General features: G+C 43.5%; 1 protein-coding gene across 4 annotated transcripts in view; it reads left to right on the top strand.

The window, feature by feature from the left end:
* The first annotated feature begins 600 nt into the window (after nt 1-600).
* Nucleotides 601-22,953, top strand: part of hace1 (HECT domain and ankyrin repeat containing E3 ubiquitin protein ligase 1) — a 53,848-nt gene continuing 31,495 nt past the window's right edge. Inside the window, exons 1-14 of one of the 4 annotated variants that reach the window (XM_029503535.1) lie at nt 601-875; nt 1,440-1,494; nt 1,634-1,723; nt 2,359-2,463; nt 3,285-3,360; nt 3,492-3,623; nt 4,840-4,922; nt 5,123-5,219; nt 5,326-5,427; nt 5,519-5,625; nt 8,916-9,066; nt 9,563-9,864; nt 11,350-11,418; nt 12,201-12,288. In XM_029503535.1, the coding sequence (XP_029359395.1) occupies nt 785-875; nt 1,440-1,494; nt 1,634-1,723; nt 2,359-2,463; nt 3,285-3,360; nt 3,492-3,623; nt 4,840-4,922; nt 5,123-5,219; nt 5,326-5,427; nt 5,519-5,625; nt 8,916-9,066; nt 9,563-9,864; nt 11,350-11,418; nt 12,201-12,288 (1,548 nt within the window). In that variant the 5' untranslated portion in view covers nt 601-784. The remainder of the gene's footprint in view (nt 876-1,439; nt 1,495-1,633; nt 1,724-2,358; nt 2,464-3,284; nt 3,361-3,491; nt 3,624-4,839; nt 4,923-5,122; nt 5,220-5,325; nt 5,428-5,518; nt 5,626-8,915; nt 9,067-9,562; nt 9,865-11,349; nt 11,419-12,200; nt 12,289-22,953) is intronic. The other 3 variants (XM_029503532.1, XM_029503533.1, XM_029503536.1) reach the window with 3 other exon arrangements.

Raw genomic sequence — 22,953 nt, 5'->3', positions numbered from 1 at the left:
CATTTTAAATTACATTTTCTCTCCTCCTGGTCTCATTCTTTTCTATTCTCTTTCTTCCGACTCTGCATTTCGCCTCTTCATCGCTGGCAACCCAATCGGCCGAGGCAGATGGCTACCCTCCCCGAGTCTGTTTGTGTTTGAGGAGTCTGCCTCTTAAAGAACATTGTCCTTGCCGCGGTCATCTTGTGCTTGCTCGTGGAGGGATTTGTTGGGTCTATAACGCCATAAAGAGTTTGGTTTAGAGCTGGCTATATAACGTACCTTGATGTAACTCTGTTATGATAAGGTGTTGTATAAATAAATATAAATAAATATAAATTTGATTTGATTTAATTTGAAGTAATCAAGACATGAAAGTTTCGTTTTTGTTTCAGTCACCCATGTTCCGTTTTCATTTTAGGAATAAATGTGCACTTGCTGCCTAGTTATGGCTAATGAGTGTGGGTGCGTGTGTATTTTATTAATTTTTCTACAGGATGGCCGACACTCCCGTTAAATAGGTGGCGGTAATACACCTTTACGCTGGTTGCCTCCCACCCATAAAACGAAAGAAAGAACTACAACACCCACAGTACAATATGATTACACCAGGAAGTCGTAGCAACCGCACGTTAATAGGCAGAGCAGCGAGGCAGGAGAAAATGAGTCAAGCGTAAATGATTGTCATCCACCGAAACAGTTCCCTTCCTGCCAGCGCCCATGGACGACGAGGAGCAACACAGTAGTAGGAAGTAAACGGGTGAGCCTTTGTTCCCGACATTCATTCCGGTGGATCCCCTCTCCTATGATGGAACGGGCGATGGAGCAGCTCAATGTACAACTCAACCGGCTGACCCGTTCCCTCCGGCGGGCCAGAACCGTAGAACTTCCGGAAGGTAACGTACGGTTCTATAAAACATTTATAACAGACAGTACCTGCTTCGGTCTAAGTCAGACAAGAACTGCCAGTCTACAGATTAGTATGGTGTATGAACTGAGTTCTAAAACCAATGAGTATTCAGTCTGTTACTCAATGTTCTGATGTCCACACTGGGTTTCTTCAGACTGACCTCTTTCCTATACAGTCTCATGTTGGTATTGACAACGTGTTTTATCCCCCCAGTTAATATTGATCCAATAAAAAAATCGCTAAAAGGGACTATTTTAAATCACACGAAAATAAGGAATCTGTGAGATGATAGAAACAAACAAACAAATAAAACAACAACAAAAAAAAAACCCAAACAACATATTAATGAGTGTATGTTTTTTTTTCAATCAGCTAATTTATTCATTGAGCTTTTCTTTCTTTCAATATCAAAAGCATCCCAGAGCGAGTGTCCCACCGCAAGTGTCCCACCACGCTGTACTTCCATGCAAGACTCAGTGTCCATTACATTTAGAATGTTTAGAATGTTTTTGTGTGATAGTTTGATTTCCCTTATGTTTTCCATCCACAGACAATGAGACTGCAGTGTATACACTCATGCCAATGGTCATGGCTGACCAGCACAGGTCAGTCTTGAAAGCATGTTTTGCATGTTTTTGCCATTGTTGTCAAGACTAATAGTTTTTTTTCCCCATGTTCTTCACATCTCTTCTGCCGCTGAGATCTACTGAATACAGTAAAATTTGTTCCATCCTGTTTCTATAGGTCAGTGTCAGAGTTGCTGCTGAACTCCAAGTTTGATGTGAACTATGCCTTTGGACGAGTGAAGAGAAGTCTGCTGCACATTGCTGCCAAGTAAGCACAGTTCTGTCCCTCAGGAGTATCTCTCTAGACTTGCACATTTTAAAATGAGGTTTATCCATTTGAGGTGAAGCATTGTGCCAAGCAGTATGTAGCCAATATTAAAACATATTGTAAGCAATATGTGTATAATAACAACAGCTAGTAGATGTAAAAATAATAAATATGCATGCAACAGTGTCATTTTGCTTTAATATGCCTTAAACATGATATCTTGATAGAAGCGCTCTGCATTAAATGTAATTTTATCAATTGAACTAAATCAAAAATGTACATGCTTCTTTGCCACAAATCAAGACCTTTATGACAATTATGCCAAAATATAACAAAATGTATATTTTATATGGCTCTGGATAAACAGGTAGGCTACATTATTTAACCTAAAACTGAGTGATGGATTTAGAAATGTTAGGTGGTAAATTTAGTCTAGACTGGTAAATAGTATTCAGCTATAAAGCTATTGGTTCCAGTGAAACTCTATAATGCTGTCTATAAAGTTCTGTAAAGAAATGTTACTGAAAAAATATTTTCATGTAATTTTACAACTTTTTTGCAACACTACCATGCCACATATGAAGGAGAGGGCAATGATCAGGACAGCTAAGTTGCTCTTTGTTCTCTGTGTACAGCTGTGGATCAGTGGAATGTTTGGTTCTGCTGCTAAAGAAGGGAGCCAACCCAAACTACCAGGACATATCCGGCTGTACCCCTCTGCACCTCGCTGCTAGGAATGGGTCTGAGCCTATTTATACATTTAATAGCAATTCGTATCTTTGTATTGGGATTACTTTTAAATCAGATTTAGAATAAGTCTGCATTCTGACACTTTAAGTTCACTTTTATATATTTAGTGTGTAAGCCATTTCCTTTTGTGTGTAGTTGTAGTAAAATGACATAATCCAGTGCTTGCAGGACACTATTAGTAGCAGAGCTTCCACCATGCTCCCCACTGTAGTCAGATTGTGTTATGGAACATTATTTTTTGGGTTGTTTTTTAGATCTTTGATATATGATTTGAAGGGTTATGTGGATTTGGATAGTGATTGGCCTGATGCTCAGATTACAGAGCCTGTTCCTCTGTGATCTGAGTGCTCTCAGCCTCCCACTGGGTGTAGATGTAATTAAACAGGAGTGTGGCAAAAGAGTGTGAGACACAATATAACAATTTTACTATCCACAAGACAAGGATACATATTTTGTTTGTATCTGAATCTAATGTTACCTTAATTGTACAGCTTTGTATAAGATTCCCAACAAAAGTGCTTAATATCTGCATGCGAAAATGTGGAGAAAAAAGTAAAAATGTGCACTGCATATTCTGTGTCTTGTGTCTGCTACCTTTCCATAGGCTGTGCAGTGTAACTGCACTTTAGGGAAGCCTCCCCTACTGCTGTTGCAGCATCGCTCTATGTACAATGATGCTGGAAAATTTATTAATGAATTCATTTATTTAACTCACAAAATGTGAGTGAACTCTGGGTCTTCTTGACCGATTAACTTAATTGTAGTTTATGATGATTCTCACATTAAAAACTTTCCTTCATTTTACCCTCAGACAGAAAAAGTGTATGGGGAAGCTACTGGAATATAATGCTGATGTCAACATCTGTAACAATGAGGGCCTGACTGCTGTGAGTGGATTCCTTGTTCACGTTGTACTATCTGAAAATCACTGTATTCATTCTTGCTAATTAAATGATTACTGTTCTCACTCAATCACTGTAGTCAGAATACTGAATATATATCAAAACCTGTGCTGCAGATCCATTGGCTGGCAGTGAATGGGCGAACGGAGCTCCTCCATGATCTAGTTCAGCATGTGTCCAATGTGGATGTCGAGGATGCCATGGGCCAGACAGCTCTCCATGTAGCATGTCAGAATGGACACAAAACTGTGAGCCAATTACATCTGTGTTTCTATTTATTTATTTATTTATTTACTTACTTACTTACTTACTTACATACATACATTCATAAATATGACACAAGGCATAACATTATGACCTCCTGCCTAATATTGTATTGGTCCCACAATTGCTGTCAAAGCCCTGACCCATCGAAGCATAGACACTAGACCCTTGAAGGTGTGCTGTGGTATCTGGTACCAAGATGTTAGCAGCAGATCCTTTAAACCTTTTAAGGTGGTTCCTCCATGGATTAGTTAGTCATACACATCCCTCAGATTAGGACAGCATGGCAGCATAGTGCTTAGCGCTGTTGCCCCACAACAAGGTTGTGGGTTTGGTTCCCAGGCCTGGGGCCTTTCTGCGCATAGTTTGCATGTTCTCCCCATGCTCGCGGGTACTCTGGTTTCCTCCCACTGTCCAAAGACATGCTTGTTTTAGTTTATGTGATGACTCTAGATTGGTCATAGGTCTGAGTATTAGTGTGACTGGTTGTTCGTCCCTGTCTGTCTCTGTATGTTGGCCCTGCGATGGGCTAATGACCTGTCCAGGGTGTACCCCTGCCCTCACCTAATGTGAGCTGGGATTGGCTCATACACGTCTATGACTTGGAAATGGAGAAGTGGTAGAAGATGAATGAATGGATGAATCCCACAGATTTTCGATTGGACTGAGAGCTGGGGAAGTAGGAGGTCAAGTCAACACCTCGAACTCATTGTTGTTCTCCTCAAACCATTCCTGAACCATTTTTGATTAGTAGCATGGTGCATAATCCTGCTGAAGAGGCCACAGCCATCAGGAAACATATTTTTTCAATGAAAGGGTATACATTGTCTGCAACAGGTAGGTAGGTGGTACTAGTAAAAGTAACATCCAACAACATTTGAGCTGGTTCAAATCCTTATGCTCAACTTTGATAAAAATTTTTCACCTACTAACAGCCATGATAATCAGTGTTATTCACTTCACCTTTCAGTGGTCATAATGTTATCCTTGATTGGTGTATATGTGTGTATATACACTTCTGTAAGATCTTGTCAGCTCGAAAGTATCAGATTATTGCAAAATTATTATTTGTTATTTCAAGTCTGAAGTTTAATTATTATGGGGCTACCTTTAAGTATAGTTGTATCATATATAATGATATAATGAATGTCCAAAATGTTTTGATTACTCACATTTTCCAGTGTTGTGCTGTTTGCTCAGACGGTGTTGTGTCTTCTGGACAGTGGAGCTGACATCAACCGACCAAACGTTTCTGGAGCCACGCCCCTTTACTTTGCTTGCAGGTGTTGTCCTCACTAATGTCATTGTCATGATAGTGAATCCATTTGTTGTCTTTTTCCTCAATGGAAAGGCACTGGTCTGGAAATAGCTCCACAAACAGAAGTTATTAATTCACATGTCAGGGACCTAAAATGGGCAAGTTCATAGTAATCTTTACTTTACATGTTACCCAGATTCATTGATAGGTGTCTTTCTTCTGTAGCCATGGCCAAAGAGACACAGCTCAGATCCTGCTCTCTCGAGGTGCCAAATACCTCGCTGATGAAAATGGAATCACTCCCCTGGATCTTTGTGTGCAGGTCAGTATTTCACCATCTTTTGACCTTTCATGCTGGTCCCTTTTTTTCCTCTTGTGGTTCAATTTGTGCTTAACTCCTGTGGTTCCTGCTCCTTCTCGGCTCTTAGGGCGGATATGGGGAAACCTGTGAAATCCTAATCCAGCACCATAGCAGACTGTTCCAGACCCTCATCCAGATGACACAGAATGACGAGATTAAAGAAAACATGGTAGAATCACTTTTTATGTAAATGCAGTGATTAATCTTGTGTGCACAATTCTGTTGAGTGAATCTGTCTCTGTTTCTGTGTTTATATGTAGCTCAGGCAGGTCCTGGAGCATGTTTCGCAACAGAGTGACAGTCATTACCAGAGAATCTTGACCAGTCTTGCTGAAGTGGCCACCACCAATGGGCACAAGCTTCTCAGGTGTAATTGTATACATTTTATTATGTTTGTGCTTCCTTTTTCTTTCTTTATTTGATATTTAAATTTAAATAGATTTTGTCATATACAACTTTTTTTAAACACTTTAATTGTAATTGTTCATTTCAAAAGCATTGTTATTACATCCGTAGTTAATATGGATGGATTTACAATTTTTTTTTTTTACAAAACCTATATATATATATATATATATATATATATATGTCCACCCATTAATACAGACAAGTTAACATATACATATGCCCACACAATAATATTAGAATAATACTAACGTTGCACCGATATCTCACAGAGGAGAATATTGCACTGCTATAAAATGACCGCATTCCTGAAAATTATTCCACATGTGGTATGAGTGTTGATTGAGGGTCTGGTTGGCTTTGGGAACGTAATTCTTCAGTAGTATGTGTGTAGATGTTTTAAGTGTCTTGTGGGAAGAAGTGGGAGGGGGAAGTCTTGTTTATAAATCAAATTAGATTAATTTCTATAGTGCCAAATCATAACAAAGTTACATAAAGTTACATATGCAAGGACTTGGCGACAGTGGCACAGAAAAACTTCCTTTAAGAGGCAGAAACCTTGGGCAGAACCAGGCTTGGGGGGGCAGCCATCTGCCTCGACCAATTGGGTTGACAGAGAGAGAGGCTTAGAGGTATGGAGGGAGGCAAATTTGGGAAGAGTAGGGAGAGAATGCGAGCAGGAGGATATTCAAAACAGGTATAGGCAAGAACGTGATGCTGCATGAAGTTCATAGAAATGATGCTGGGTGGAATTCATGAAGATAAGGGAGCAGCAGGTGTTGCAGGAACATGGGAGTAGTGATGATTCATCACCTGCAGGATGAGGACAGGGAGAGAGAGGAGAGGAGCTGGGAGAGACAGAGACTTCGGGAAAACATGGTTAGTAAATGCAGTACACATGCTTAGAACTGGGAGAAACAGGGATTTTGGAGAAGCGTGGTTGTTGGTATGTTGGTGCATGTTAGTGGGAGAGGGAGAGAGAGAGAGGTGCTCAGTCCATCCTCCAGTGGTCTGGGCCTATAGCAGCATAGCTAAAGAGTAGATGGCCTTCAACTTTGTAACTATAAACTTTGTCATACAGAAAATTTTAAGCCTGGTCTTGAAAATTGCTAAAGAGTCCACCCCCTGGACAGATATTGAAAGTTGGTTCCATCGAAGAGGAGCCTGATAACTGGCCATTAAGAGATTTATATATGAAGCATATGAAAGGAAAAAGCTCAGGTATGCAGATCTAGGTAAGGATGCTGAGCAATGAGGGTGGAAGGTTAGGATTTGTCCAGTGGAAGTAGGATGTAGAGGGTTTGTAGCAGATCTTTTGTTGCTTTGTTGAGAGAGTTAGGAGGAAGGGGGTGTGTGTGTGTGAGGAAAATAGTCAAAGAAATGTCGGATGAGGCAGTAAGATCCAGTCAGTGGATTTGAATTAGAAGAAGTAATAGGAGCTGGGGGCCCAGCAGGGGGAGCTCTTAAGATAGACAGAATCAGGAGAAGCAGAGGAAGAAATCCAGGAAGAGGAAGTGTATTTAAGTGGAGGGTGTGGCCTGTTTGAACCTCTTTGAGACCTGGCGGATAGTCCAGGTGAGTTGACCTGTAGTGGTTTGATTTGGTTTGATTATAGGACTGTGCAGGTGAGTTTGTTTGCTGAATCTGCTAGTGTATCTTGTCCTCCACCTCCTGCACCCTTTATACTTTCATGTCCCCTACCTGAACCAGGGTCTGTATCCAATCCCTACTTTTATCTCCACCTCTTCTATTTCTCTCCCCTACTCAAACCAGGGTCAGTATCCCCACCCCGCTTTCACTGGTGCAGTTGGTGAGAGGTCAGAATAGTTGACAGTAGTGCGGCTTGAGATAGTTGTCTTTGTGTGAGGAGCAGTGATGGCTGACATTAGGAGAGTGACTCTGGGACGCCAGTGATCACTGTTTAGCCTCCTGGAGGTGTCGTGGGCCTAACTAGATGAAACATAGGTGAAAGGAGTTCCCACCTGATGACTGTCCCAAAGACTGTCTGTACGGCACATATGCAGGGCAAGGTTTGTTGTAAGGGAGTTAATCACTGAGTCTGGTCCATTTTTTGTTGCATAAGTTTTTGTGTTTACTCTAAATAGAGAGTGGAGTGGCCTACTATGAACTATGAGATCTCTGAGATATGATTGAGCTTGGCCATTGAGAGCTTTATATGCTAACGGAAGGATTTTAAATTCTATTCTGGATTTTACCGGCAGCCAATGAAAAGAACGTAACACAGGAGAAATGTGATCTCTTTTTAATCGTTCCTGTTAGTATGCGTGCAGCAACATTCTGAATCAACTGCAGTAGTTACAGTAGTCCAACCTCAAAGTTACGAATGCATGGACTAGTTTTTCTGCATCCTTTTTGAGAGAGGATGTTTCAGATTTTCCTAATGTTTCTCAGGTGGAAGAAAGTTGCCCTACTGACTTGTTTTATGTGAGGGACAAGGACATGTCCTGGTTGAAAGTTACTCCAAGGTTTATTACCATGGAGCTGGAAGCCAAAGTAATGCCGTCCAGACTGATTAGATGATTGGATAGTATTTCTCTGAGGTGCTTAGGGCCAAGTACAGTAACGTCAGTTTTGTCAGAATTTAGGAGTAAAAAATAATGGGTCATCCAGACTTTTATGTCATAGCTCGGTTGTGACAATCATGTATAATTATGAATCATTAGGGCATGAGCGCTTGACAGTGTGAGTGTCCTATTGTGTCTCTTGGTATTATTATTATTCTTCCACTGTTTCAACTGCTTTTTTGGTGACTTTAACATACCCCAAAACTAATGAAATTTGGACAGCCTGTTAGGATTGGGGCAGCACGTTCGGAATAGTGGTTAGCGCTGTTACCCCACAACATGCTTGTGGGTTCGGTTCCTGGGTTTTCATATTCTCCCTGGCTTGTGTGAGTTTCCTCCATGTACTTCGATTTCCTCTCACCATCCAAAGAAACACATATTTAGGTTAATTGGTGACTCAAAATTTCTCATAGGTATGGGTGTAAGGGTGAGTGCTTGTTCGTCTTTGTCTGTCTATAGGAATAGAAATTGACCGGCAGTATAAAACAGCTTAGCTCAAAGCCTCAAACATAGAACATTTCAATATCATGTCTCCTTTTCCTACATTGCAGCAGTATCATCTATTTTACTGTGTTTTATTTTATGTAGTTATTGCAAATTGATTGTTGAAAACTCCTAACACAGTTTTTTTTTTTTTCTTTCTTTTTTCCCCTCCATCCATCCTTAGCCTCTCCAGCAGTTATGATGCTCAGATGAAAAGTCTTTTGAGAATTGTTCGTATTTTCTGCCATGTTTTCCGTTTGGGGCCTTCATCACCCAACAATGGCAACGACATGGGCTACAATGGCAACAAGACACCTCGAAGCCAGGTTTTTAAGGTAGGTAAGATGTCTCCAGACAGCTTCCAAAACAACTTGGGAAACTTAGGATGGCAAAGTGTAAAAATTAGTATAAATATTCTGAAATTAGTCCACCTTTGAATATTCTGTGATAGTGTATGTTCTTATAATTTAAAAACAAAGGTTGGACAAATTTCTATGGCCATGGGTTGACTAGCAAGTTAACATCACAAATTTGGAAAGGGCAACATATCTGCATGCTTGTTTTGTCTGCAAAGGCTAATTTTATGTTTTGAAGACCTCTACATTGTTACTGAGAACTTGATCAGGACATTCTGGGCACTATACTTATATGAGACATGCCTAATAATTTTAGTTGTGTTATTGTTTTTTCCAATAAAAATTAATGGAGTAAAGTTTCAATTCCTTGGGGACATATTCTACTTGGAACATTAACTGTTTGGGCATAAGACTGGGCAAGTTGGCAGTGGACTAAACTTGTGTTACCTTTCATGTCCTGCCCACTCCTCTGCAGCCTCTGGAGTTGCTATGGCATTCCCTGGATGAGTGGCTGGTGCTCATCTCCACAGAGCTGGACAGGAATGGGAAAAGCCACACCTCCTCCTCCAGCAGTGAGATAGCCTCCCTGCTTCTCAAACAACGAGAGGTTGACCACTCTGGCTCCACACCAAAGCTTCCCTCCTTGCTGGACCCTCAAATAATCTTGGAAAGAGAAGCATCCTCTGACAGGGAGGATGTCATCTCCATGACAGCCAATCGCCTTAGTGCTGTGATCCAGGCATTCTATATGTGCTGCTCCTGTCAGATGCCACAAGGGTGAGTTTCCAGTCTTCAAGTCTTTCATCATTCAGCATAGAGATTGTGAATTATAAGCTAGCCTTAAACAGACCTTAAGCGACCTTCAAAGTTACATTTTTCAAATATAGAAGCTTTCTAGGCAGAACCGCCACTACAAACAATGTAATACCAATGTCCAGATTTTATTAAACTGCCTAGCTTTTCCGCACTGTTTAATAAATTCCCTCTGGAATGGTCTCAGGTTGTAAACCGCACAATACAATTCTAAACAATTAGTGTAATGATGAAAACGAAACTTGAAACACCTGCCCTTAGTAATGAACAGCACATACCCGTCCCACAGGAACTTTCTACTGGAAAGTTCTACAACTAACGATCCCAGTACTGCTACAGATTTGCAATATTAAGCTATTTTTCAGGCTCATTATTTTTTTTTAACCAATAACTGGTTATTGGTTGATAACTACATCCCTGAGAGTAGAGCAGTGTGTCAAAGAAGGGGCAGCAGACACCACAAAAGTCATAATTAACATCACTATCCTCTTAAAATTTTCTTAGGTAACATTATGCAATGCAAGCTCAATAAGTACAGCTATGACCTAAATCATGTAATAATTATATTTGGTAATAAATGTAGCAATACATAAATAAATGAGAATGGAAACAATAAGTAAATAAACAAACCAATCATTTTTTATTTTTAAAATGACCTTTTCATGTATTTCAGTGGACATTTTCAAATGCTACATGTTACTACTGCTACCTTCCATTCATAATATTCAAATGGAGTGTGGCTTGACAGTTTTAGTCGAAGCCCCTCAATGTATCAAACAGTGAACCAGAATTAATCCTGAGGGTGAATGAATGGAAATGAAATGGCTGTAGTTATTCTGTATGGATGACACTTGAGTATTAGTGTTTTGTCAAAAATTGAAATATCATGAACCACATCTGAAAAAGGTAGCACAGCGACGTAGTGGTTAGCACTGTCGTCTCACAAAAAAAAAAAAATATATATATGTATATGTATGTATGTATGTATATATATATATATATATATATATGTGTATATATATACACACATATATACATACACACATATATATACACACACATATATATATATATATATATATATATATATATATATGTGTGTATATGTGTATATGTATGTATATATATATATGTGTGTATATATGTATATGTGTGTATATATATATATATGTATGTATATATATATATATATATATATATATGTGTGAATATATATGACACATAAAATTAGTCCCCTGTTTTTAAAATACTCTTCCACAGGTTCATAATATATAATTACACAGTTGAATATGCTGAATTAATGTAAGCACATAAGCACTGTTGCCCTCTATCATGGTTTCAAAATTATTTTAATTGGGAAGAATTGTTTGACAGAAATTAAATCTGGTGGCTTTCTCTTTTTCCCTATCCACCTTCCTTAATTTTGTCATTGCTGTCTTTTTCACCCAGAATGACTTCACCTTGCTTTATTGAGTTTGTCTGCAAGCATGACAGTGTACTCAAGTGTTTTGTAACCAGGTGAGTCATAGTGACCCTCTGCATTGCATCAACCTCACATTAGCCCTCATTTATTAAACAAAAGTATGTGGTCATAAGCCCCAGCATTCATGTGCATATCATGAATGCTGGGCCTTGTTGGTTTTCTGCGAATCTACTGCACCTACTGGTAAATTGTAACAATAAAAAATATACTAATAGCAGTGATTAATCTGGTTAATCACATTGGACTGCTATTATTTTGAACACTACTGTACATCAAGGCACATTACACATAGAGTAGGGCTAGACCAAACTGTTTATGGAGTTGTTTAGAGACCGAATAAACATAACATATACTAATCATCTGTTGTGTGGGTTCATCTGTCCACACCAACATGGTTGGCAGTGATTGTTGCTGCCTTATGCCAGCCTTTGATGTCACTTTTTCAGGCTGCCAAATGAACCCATCGTTGGACCTCCAACATCATTATTTCAATTTCTGCTTCAAAAAAGTTCTTCTTTGTCGTATTTTGTAAATCCATGTTTAAAATCATCTGAGGCATTTGAACTGAAAACATTTGGACGTGACATTTTTCATTCAGGTATTTATCAAAACTGCTTTAGTGAATCACATGAGAAACCTGCCATAAGGTGATGTGCCTGAATCTACACCTGTTTTTACACTTGTTTTGATAAATGAGGGCCACTGTATCTGGAGCCTGGGTATTGGTCCAGCACCTACCTCCATCACAGCATTTGCAACTTCACTTTCTCCTGTCGTCTTTATTTCTCTTTTCATCTCTTTGTATTCTCTTTTTCAGGAATCCAAAGATCATATTTCACCATTTCCACTTCCTTTTGGAGTGTCCAGAATTAATGTCACGCTTCATGCATATTATCAAGGGCCAGGTAAGACATAATGGATGAAAACTATTTCCCATATACTCTTTTCTAAGTTTAGAAATGAATTAAGTTCATTCTGTGTTGTGGTTTTGGCATAATCTTGTTGTCATTTTGATACCTCTGATCCAGCACATTTGAAAGTTCTTCACCTGAAAGCAAACGCACCTTATTGTCTGCTGAATTTGTCAATCAAAAACATACTTTGGTTGACCTGGGACGTTAGATCAGTCAGATGTACAGATTTTGTAAATGCACATTCAGCAATTCATATGTTCTGTGAATTTATATTACAAGTGTGCCTCTAAATGACATTTGTGGAGTCCGAAATACAACAACGAAACAAAGCTTGTACATTCATGATTAGCCCTGTGAGAGTTCATTCATTATGAGACTGTTCTGACTCCATAATATTAGCACTAGGGGAGAAAACGAAATTAATATTGGAAGTGAGTAGTAGTGTGTAATGATGAGTGATGGTAACTATTGCAGCAGCAGGTACTGAGCGGGAACATGGAGCAGAGATGATTCAGCGGAAAGGAGACACATACTGCGTGGGAGAGAGGGAGAGAGAGGGAGAGAGAGGGAGAGAGAGGGAGAGAGAGAGAGGGAGAGAGAGAGAGGGAGAGAGAGAGAGGGAGAGGGAGAGGGAGAGAGAGAGAGAGGAGAGAGAGAGAGAGAGGGAGAGAGAGAGAGAGAGAGAGAGAGAGAGAGAGAGAGAGAGAGAGAGAGAGATTTTAAAGTTTACTTTATTTGATTCATTTCCACAGACAGGTTTAGTCACGTTTCACTCATTTATCACATCAAACGCACAAAAACGCTCAGATCAGCTGATCTGAAAATAGGAGCTGGTCCTCCTGCACCGAGCAGAGGACCAGACCTGGAGTCCAGATCTCCCTGAACTGATTCAGGTCCTGCATCTCGCTGTAATATTTAAAATCAATCATTATTCTGGCTTTGACCATCCTGCTGAACAGGAGGACCAGGTCAGTGTCCACATTGTGCTCCATTTTTCTTTTCCTAGTGACGTAAATGGCTAGTTTAGCCTGGCCCAGAATGAAGTTTATCATCTGGCTCCTGTGTCTGATGGCCCTCCTGTATTTGAAGCCCAGGATGAAGGTCTGGAGGGAGAACACCTCTCCTCCTTTCCTTAGCAGTGTGTTCAGCAGGGAGAACAGGGGGGTGAGCCAAGGACACTGTGAGAAACAGTGGAACACCGTTTCTCCTGCTACACAAAAGGGACAACTGTTGGAGGTGGATGGGTCGAGGATGGAGACGAAGGCGTTCACTGCCAGGATCCCGTGGAGGAGTCTCCATTGGAGGTCGGCCACCTTTTTAGTGAGTGGAGGTTTGTAGAGGCTCCTCCACTCAGGCCGGACCTCCTCACCTAGGCCCAGGTGAGCTCTCCAGGAGGAGTCGGCTCTCTGCAGCTTCTTTTTGTTCAGACATTCCACCATCAGCGCTGACAGGAGTTTACTGCTGGCCTCACCCAGGTTCACCTCCAACCGGCTACCTGAACTTTGACCTCCAGCAGACCATCCAGGGCGGGCAATAATGGGGGGGAAGGGGACATCAGGACATGGTGTGGTCACACCAGCGCTGTGGTCCGATAGCAGGAGGAGCTCATGTGGGGTCAGAGAGCCCCTCCAGTGGTCCAGCAGCTTGTCCAGGATCCGCTCCGACCTCCTTCCCAAAGCGGCTGCCAGGCGGGCTGCATTCCTCAGCTGTGGTCCGGTGAGGGTGATCATGTCGTCCAGAGTTAAAATCCCTGCACTGCTGAACACCCTGCTGACCGCTGCTCCTGCCCAGCTCGGGGGGGGGGGGGCAGGCGTCCTCCGTGGACCAGCGGCTCCTTTAGCAGCCAGAACAGGGAGGTGTGCTGAGCTGTCCGGGTCCGCAGCAGCCTCCAGACGGTGAACAGTCCTCTGTAAAACTCAGGCAGGGTGTGAGTCCTCACCGTCTTAAAATCCATTAAAAACACGGAGTCCTTGAGTCCTGGGCCCCCGACACGCTGCAGGACCAGCTGAGCCAGGGGCCTCCACAACAGGTCCTTTGGCCCGTACAGCAGTCTTTGTGCGAACTGGAGTCTGAAGGCAGCACACCTGCTGGCCAGGTGCACCAGCCCCTGCCCCCCCTCCTCCTTGGGGAGGAACAGGAGTGCTTGTGGGAGCCAGTGCAGCTTGTCCCAAAAGAAGTTCACCAGTGCTGCTTGGATCCTGGAGAGCAGGTTCGGGGGGGGGGGTCGACGCAGGCCAGCTTATGCCACAAAGAGGAGGACACCAGATTGTTAATCACTAGTGTCCTTCCTCTGTACGACATGCTGGGCAGGGGCCACCCCCACCGCCTCAGTCTGCCCTGTGTGGACTCCAGGGCTCCGTCCCAGTTCTTTTTTAAAAACAGTTCGTCACCTAAAAACACCCCCAGGTACTTTAACCCTCCCGTCCTCCAACACAGCCCCCCCGGTAAAACCAGCTTGTTTAAAGAGTTTTCTGACTGCCACAGCTTCGCTCTTTTTCCAGTTCACTCTGGCTGAAGACAGTTTGTTAAAAAGGTCCACGTTCTCCTCTAAAACACAAATGTCCTTCTGTGTATTTAAAACCACGATCAGGTCGTCAGCGTACGCCGACAGCTTAACTGCTGCTGCGGGACATCCAGGGAAGGCCACTCCCCCCAGCCCCCCCCCTCAGCCTGTGTAGCAGGGGCTCTATGGCCAGGGAGTACAGAGGACAGAGGACACCCCTGCCTCACCCCCCTTTGGACTGAGAAAGGTGCAGCCAGACCACCGTTGATTTTCAGTATGCTGGCAACATCACGGTACAGCAGCTGGATCCCGGCTATGAAACCTGGGCTGAACCCAAAAGCACAGAGCGTCTGCCACAGGTACTGGTGTTCGACCCGGTCAAAAGCCTTCTCCTGGTCTATGGAAATAAGACCAGTGTCCATGTCCAATGAGCCGGAGAGCTCCAAAACATGCCGAATTAAAGTGACGTTGTCACTTATGGTCCTGCCGGGCACACAGTAACTCTGGTCCACATGAACGACCTCGGCCATCACCTCTCTGAGCCTCCGGGCCAGAGCTTTGGCCAGGACTTTATAGTCCCCACACAGTAAGGAGACCGGCCTCCAGTTCCTCAGGTCCTGCAGGTCACCCTTTTTGGGGAGCAGGGTGATGACGGCTCTCCTGCAGCTCTGAGGTAACAGTTCAGTCCTCAGGCTCTCCTGGAACACCTGCAGCATGTCTGGTCCCAGCAAAAACCAGAAGGCCTTATAGAAGTCCACTGGGAGACCGTCGATTCCAGGAGCTTTTCCACTGGCGAGGCTCATGAGGGCTGCGTTCAGCTCCGCCACAGTCAGCGGGGCCTCCAGCATGGTGTTGGATGCTGCTGTCACCTGTGGCAGGCCGGAGAGGAAGGCCGCAGCCAGCTCAGGGTCCTCCACCAGCTCCTTCTGGTACAGCTCCTGGTAAAACTGTGTGGCGAGCCTCCTGATCTCCCTAGCATCCTCCACCGGGGAACCGTTGTCGGAGCGCAGCGAGTGGATGATCTTCCTCTGGCCGTTCCTGCGCTCCAGGCCGAAGAAGAACTGTGACGGGGCGTCCATCAGGGAGGCGTTCACGAAGCGTGACCGGACCAGAGCTCCCTGTGCTGTTACACCCAGCAAGTTGGCCAAAGCAGCCTTTTTATTTCTCAGGGCTTCAACACACCCTTGGTCTCCTGTACAGCCCAGTAAGGTCTGTACCTCAGTCTCCAGGTCCTGAAGGGATCTGGTGATGTGCTTGGTGACGTTGCGCGTATACTGCTGACAGAACTGTTTAGTCAGCATCTTTCCCCACTCCCACCACTGCTGCACTGAGGAGAACGTGGACTTCCTCTCTCTGTGTGAGGACCATAAAAACCTAAAAGCTTCTCTAAAAGAGCTGTCTGATAAAAGAGCTGTGTTAAAATGCCAGTAGGCGCTGGGGGTCTTTACATTCTGGATAAAAAAACAACAGTGAACCAGAGAGTGATCAGACAGGCCGATAGGAACAATGTGACAGCTTTTAAAAATGCTAAAATGGTGCTTAAAACAGTAAAAGCGGTCCAACCTGGCCAGAGAGACAGAGTTGTCTTTAAAATGAGTCCAGGTGAACTGTCTGTCCCAAACGTTAAAACCTCTCCACACATCCTTCAGCTTGTGGGTTTCCATCAAGCGTTTGAGCCAAGCAGAGGAAGCAGGATGAGGCTCCAGGTGGTTCCTGTCTGACTTGTCGTCTTCAGTGCAGTTAAAATCACCCCCCAGGAATAAATATTCATCAGTGCAGGCGCTCAGGGTTTTACATAAAACATCTAAAAACGCCATCCTCTCTGTGCTTAAAACCGGAGCATAAATACAGATAAAGCCATTTTTGCATTCTCATACAAAGCCATGACTTTTAAAATGTGTCCTGATAAAATATGTTCTACCTCCACGGAGCAAGGACTAAAAGTTCTGGAGAGCAGGACCCCCACACCGGCACTGTTGGACCTTTTGTGGCTCAGGAAGACCCCCCCAGACCATTCCTTCTTCCAGTCCCCCTCAATTTCTGGGGTGCTGTAAGTCTCCTGAATGAAAACCACATCAAGTTTCTTAATCTCAAACAGTTTAAAAGCAGCAGCTCTCTTGGCCTCGCTCCGAGCTCCGTTAATGTTAAAAGATCCTATGTGGATGTTAGCCATGGTGGAGGTAAAAAAAAAAGGACACACTAGAAGAAGCACAGACATTTAAAAGGGTGGAGTTAAGAACAAATGTTCTTCATCTTCATCATCAACATCGTCGTCATCCTGAGAGAGGACATATCTGGCTTTTGTAACCAACTTTTTAAGCCTGTAGACCTCCTGGTTGCTAAAAACCTGCTCTTTTCTCAGCCGGCTGACAGACTGTATAAAACCATTGAGGTCAGGAAACTCCTCCTCCAGCTTCACTGCCCTCTGACCTTTGGTCTCTCTTAAAAAAGTCTTAACCCTCTCGAATGAATAGACTGTACATTTTTCTTTTTGGGAAGCAGTCAGATCGCTGTCCTTCTCCTCATCGGAGGGAGTCAGCAGGATTTTTCTAGTTTTAAAATCCGGAGCGCCGGTCTCCCCTGTCAGTAAGTCCGAGGCCGGACCATCAGCGGCGGACCGGAGCCCGGACCCCCAGCCGCAGCCGGCGACCGAGCCGGACCGGCTGGGGGTCCCCTGGCCTCGCGGCAGGCCCACGGCAGGCCCGCACCAGGTGTCCCTCCGCCCCACATCCAAATTTGGTAACAAATGCAAATTTCATGGCATCAGACGTGACAAACACCATGTACCCGAACCCGTCCACCCTGAAGGTCAGGTTCAGGGGGGACTCCGTGTCCTTCAGGACCATGTGGACCTGTTTCCTGTGGCAGACCACATGCCGCAGCTTCGGGGACTTACATCCCAGCGGCACCATTCTAATGGGCCCGACCATCTGCCCGTACCGGGACAGGGCTTTGGCCAGGTCCTTGTTTTTGATGAAGGGGGGGATGTTACTAATAATTACCCTCTTGGTGGGGGTCTCCAGCGGCTGCACCGGAGTAAACGCTCCCCCCACCGTGATTCCCTTCTCCACCACCTGCTCCACCTTCCGAACCTCGTCTAAGAACAGGACCACGGCTCCGTTCATCCTGGAGGCCGTCTTGACGCTGTCATAGCCGACCTCCCCCCCCCACAGCCAGGGCCACCTCCTCCACGGAGTGCGGACAGCCGGGCACCTTCACGCCGTGCTTCCGCGACAGCCGGGAGAACTTGGCGGCGTTCCCCGCCATGCTGCAGGGACGCCACCGGCCAGACAGAAAAATTCAGAAATACGAGCTATAAGTATAGTTTTAATTGAGTCTGAGCAGAGCGTGCTGACGGTGGTGAGAGAGAGAGAGAGAGAGAGAGAGAGAGAGAGAGAGAGCGAGAGAGAGAGAGGACAGAGGAAGAGAGACGAGAGAGAGAGGATAGAGAGAGGAGAGAGAGAGAGAGAGAGAGAGAGAGAGAGAGAGAGAGAGAGAGAGAGCGAGCCAGACCCAGACCCAGTGCAGGCCTATAGCAGCACAACTCAAAGAAAAACAGTAATGAAATGAAGTTTTTAACTTCAGGCTTTGTCATAAAGGTGGCTTTGTGGGTTAGGGTCAGGGTAAATGCTACCAGTGTTGTCACTGGACTGATAATGGGAGGTGGTCCATTGAAGAGGATTGTCATATATAGTTTATATAGTGAAACTAATGTTGCCAACTTAATGGTAACTGTAATTGTAATGTTAGGATGTTGGCGTGAAACTTATCGGGTGTTGTCTTTGTTACAGGTGCTTTCTTATGCGGTATGCTTTGAGCTGGATTAAAAGTAAATGTAAATGGATCAAGCCAACTCTCTGTAATTCTACAAGGATAGCTAAAAGATCTGCCCCCGATTTACACTTGGAGACTCTAGGAACCACAAGTCAACCTACATTCAGTAAGCAAAGTGCCCTAATGAATTGTACTGGGAGCCAATGAAGAGAAGCTAGCACAGGAGAAATGTGATCTCTTTTTCTAGTTCATGTTAATATTTGTGCATCTTGATAGCAGTGAATTGCAGTAGTCTAGAGGTAACAAATGCATGGGCTAGTTTTTCTGTATCCTCTTGAGACATAATGTTTCTGACCTTCACAATATTGCGTAGGTGAAGGCTATATTAGAGACTTGCTTTATATGAGGGACAAAGTACATGCACAGATAAAAAAGATTCCAGATTTGGGAATTATACCATGGAGCCAGCCTCCTCTGTTTGATTACTTTCCTTTTGAGAGGGGTGGCATCGTCAAGATTTGATTGAAATATTGCCACCACCCCCCCCCTCCTCGACCTGTGGTACGAGGGATATGAAAAAATAACATGAGTCGGGGTGTAGCTTCATTAATACTAACATACTCATCCTGCTGCAGCCAGGTTTCAGTTATACATAACAAATCAATACGATGATCAGCTATGAGATCATTAACTAGTAGAGATTTTGATGATAGTGATTGAATATTCAACAGTTCGCATTTAATTGCAGTGTTATTTGAGACCGAATTTGTGGCTGTTTTGATTTCAGTTAGGTTTTTGTTTTTAGCTCCTCTTCTGTTTAATTTGGTCTCGACTCGGGATTGTCAGGGTTTTGGATTTCTAATAAAATCGGCCATGTTCCTAGAAATGAGAGCGGCCCCGTCCACGGTGAGATGGAAACCATTTCTCCTAATCAGACCAGGTCTCCCCCAGAAAGCCTTCCAGTTATCTATGTAGCTCACGTTGTTTTCGGGAAACTATCTAAACAAACAACTGAGTGTATCGGACCCTCTGAGTTCACACTAAGTGGCTCCTTTGACACTCCTGCTTATGTATTCCTTAGGCCTCTCCTGTCTTCACCTGAAACCACAACCCGTTTTTGTCTGCCACTATTATATTTAACCTTTCATCGAACTGGTGACCTTTTTGATGATCTAATCATGGCAAGGTTTTCTTGCCTTGGTTTTTTTAATAACATCTCATGACATTAAACAACTTGGCATTTACTGACATTTTCATAGCCTCTGCACCTAGTTTCAGTAAACCAGTAAACCTTTCTACTTCCCCATCTGGCAGACTTTCATATAGACATAAGTGGGAAGTTCTCTTGTTATTCTACCAGTGTATTGTCACTTCAGCATAAAGCTTACACGTAAACCTACAACACATGTAACTAAAATTATCCCTCAATAACTGTTCCGTCGGGGGCAAAACTGCATATTTCAGCAAGATAATGTCCCTTGCCACATTTCCAGGAGAAGTAGAACTTGGCCACAGGAGCACAACACCCAGTTCTTATACAGTAGTATCCAGTTCAATACCTGGACATGAGCCCAATTAAAAATCTGTGTGGAATTATCAAAAGGTCTATTTTAGAAACATAAACCAAAACATTTGGAGGAAGTAAAAGCAGTTGTTCAAGAAGAATGGGATAAGATTACCCCTCAACAGTGTTAAAGGCAGCCGGGATTACAACTCGACTGTGTGCTTGTGGCAGGGCTACTAAATATTAATTTGATTAAATGACAAACAAAATAAGGCAGGGGGAAAAAAAAAGCCTAGAACACTTGGAAGACATAACCTTAAGACACAGAGTGGGATTCTCTATATCCATAACCTTTTCAATTAACCATATACTGGTGACGTCATCCATTGCAACATACAGTTAAGTCAATAGAAAACTGGTGGGCTTTCCTGAATAAGTTTGTTGTAGTCGACATGGCACACGGGGTGTATCCTCCAGCACCTTTAAAGTCTTAGAAGGCTGGGAATAGATCTGTAAACTGAGGGGCTGACTTTGGGAAATCTACTCTCACTGGAAGATCAACGGCCAACATTCAAATATAAAACAAACAGGAAATGGAGTCAATATTCCTTCAGCCTGTATATTAATTAATTCATTAATTAATATACAGATTGATTAGATGGTGGGAGGAAACCCATGCAAACATGGGGAGAACAAGCAAAAAGCCCCATTCCTGGAATCCCACCACCTTTGTACTGGGGGCAACAGTGCCAACTACTATGCTGCGGTACTGCCCCAATCTCTTTGTCACCTCATAATCTCACATAAGCACTGACCTACAGCTCCCTGTGGTCCTCCTGTGGACATCCTATCCTTAATGAAGGTTCAGATTTGGTATCCCAATCCATGTCACCACCAACTGGAGGGTCCATGCCAATGCTATGCAGCCAGGAAGACTAACAGTGATGGCAGAGCACTGCAATTGTTCTCTGACAACAGGTGGAAACAACATCAAACTGGCCTGTACATTAGGTGAAGGATTCCATGCATTGCAATGTAACTTTCATCGTTTTGGTGTTTCAGTAGTCCCTTTGGACAAGAGCTGTTCTCCCTCTACGTTAAGAATGTGGCTGGTATTAGCACATTTCTGGTAACTGTTTGACTTTGATTGCCTGCTCCACAAACACTGCACACCCAATGCTACATAATGAGAAAGCGGGGGACCATTCAGCTGTTTTTTTTTTTGTTTTTTTTTTTTTTTTTTAAACTGGTGAAAGTAGGTCTACTGAGTGAATAGGTAAGGTTGTTTCTCTTCAACAGTACGATTCAAGAACATATAAACGGTGCTTGGGCCCTATTTGAGTTGTCACAGTGGTTGATAAATGTATGTGCGAGAGGAACTTGTAAGGCACAAAAATGGTAAAATAAAAGCCCTATTTCTCATATTAAGTATTAACAGGATATTTCTAGGTGCCACTAAAGAAAAACAATGGACAACAATGACAGTGGACTAATTGATTGTCACATGATGATGAACTATTACATTTTTTTTAAAGGTTATTGGTGAATTGATAAATCAAATACAAGAACCCATCCTCAGTTCAGTACTAGTCAGAAATTTGGACACATTTTCCTATTAATTTCAATGGGAAGGTGTCATGGCTCCAGCCATGTCTGAGTTTCCTTATTCTCCCTGTCTTCCCCTCCCCTGTCCTGAGTGCATGTGTGGGTGTGGTGTGGGTGTGGCATGGGCATAGTCTCATTGCCCTAGTTTCCAGCCTGGTTGGTCACCTGGTTCTCATTATCTGATCAGCCAGGTTGATCAAAGCCCTGGTTTTCCATCCAATCATTGCCAGATTGTCGTTGTGTCATGCACTACTCTCCAGCACTCTTTTCGGGACTGAACTCCTGTTATTGACTCTGCCTGTCCCTGACCATGTCTCCTCGTCTCTGTCCTGGCAACCTGACCTGCCTGCTGCCCCTGACCACATCTCCTCATCTCTGTCCTGGTTACTTGACCTGCCTTCTGCCCCTGATCACGTCACCTTGTCTCTGCCCTGGATCCTGTGCCTGCCATTATTGCCCTGCCTGCCACATCCAGGCCCAGTCTCAGGCCTCATTGCCACCTCAAAACCTCAACACAGCAGTATTCAAACACTCACCCTAGTTCTGCTCATGAGCCACTTTCCCTCGCCCACCCCCCTTTCTTTTCCCATTAAAGAACATTGAACCCTCCCTTCATTGACTCTGTCTGCTTCTGGGTCCTACCTTCTTATATCTTCACAGAACAGTCTAGCCAACATCGATCCAGCGAACGCAACCCCGGCACTGCCCCCAACCCCCACCTTGTACATGCAGTTATCCACCAATGAATTTGACTGGGACAACATGAACAACTTGTCCGTGCACTCTGGCACCCAGCAATTAGAGCGTGGTAAAGCAGATAATTGATCGTTTGCTTGAGGTTTCCCAACTCACCTCTTTGCTCACTCCCCTTGCTCCAGTGTCCTCTGCCTCAGCCTTCCCCTCAAGTCACAACCCCAGCACCTCCACCCAGAGACTCTTATGTGATCAACCCTGAGCTATTTTCTGGACAGCTGGACAAGTGCTGGGGATTTCTTCTCCAATGTGCTATGGCTTTCCAACAATGGTCCAAGCCATTCTCTACAGAACAAGCTAAGGTACAATTTGTCTTGGGGCTACTAAGAGGAAGAGCGTTAACCTGGGCAGAGGGCATCTATTCTAATCAGTGTGTACTTGGTCATATGCTGATGAAGGATGTGTTTGACCACCCTGATTATGAAGAGGATGCAGTTGATCGCCTGTTGAATCTTCAGCAGGAAAATATGAGTGTGGCAGATTACTATTATTTATTTATTTATTTATTTTTTGGGAA

This window comes from Echeneis naucrates, chromosome 6, assembly GCF_900963305.1.
Source record: "Echeneis naucrates chromosome 6, fEcheNa1.1, whole genome shotgun sequence".
Lineage (NCBI taxonomy): Eukaryota > Metazoa > Chordata > Actinopteri > Carangiformes > Echeneidae > Echeneis > Echeneis naucrates.
Note: the sequence above shows the minus strand (reverse complement) of the source record. Positions and strands in the feature narration are given on the sequence as shown.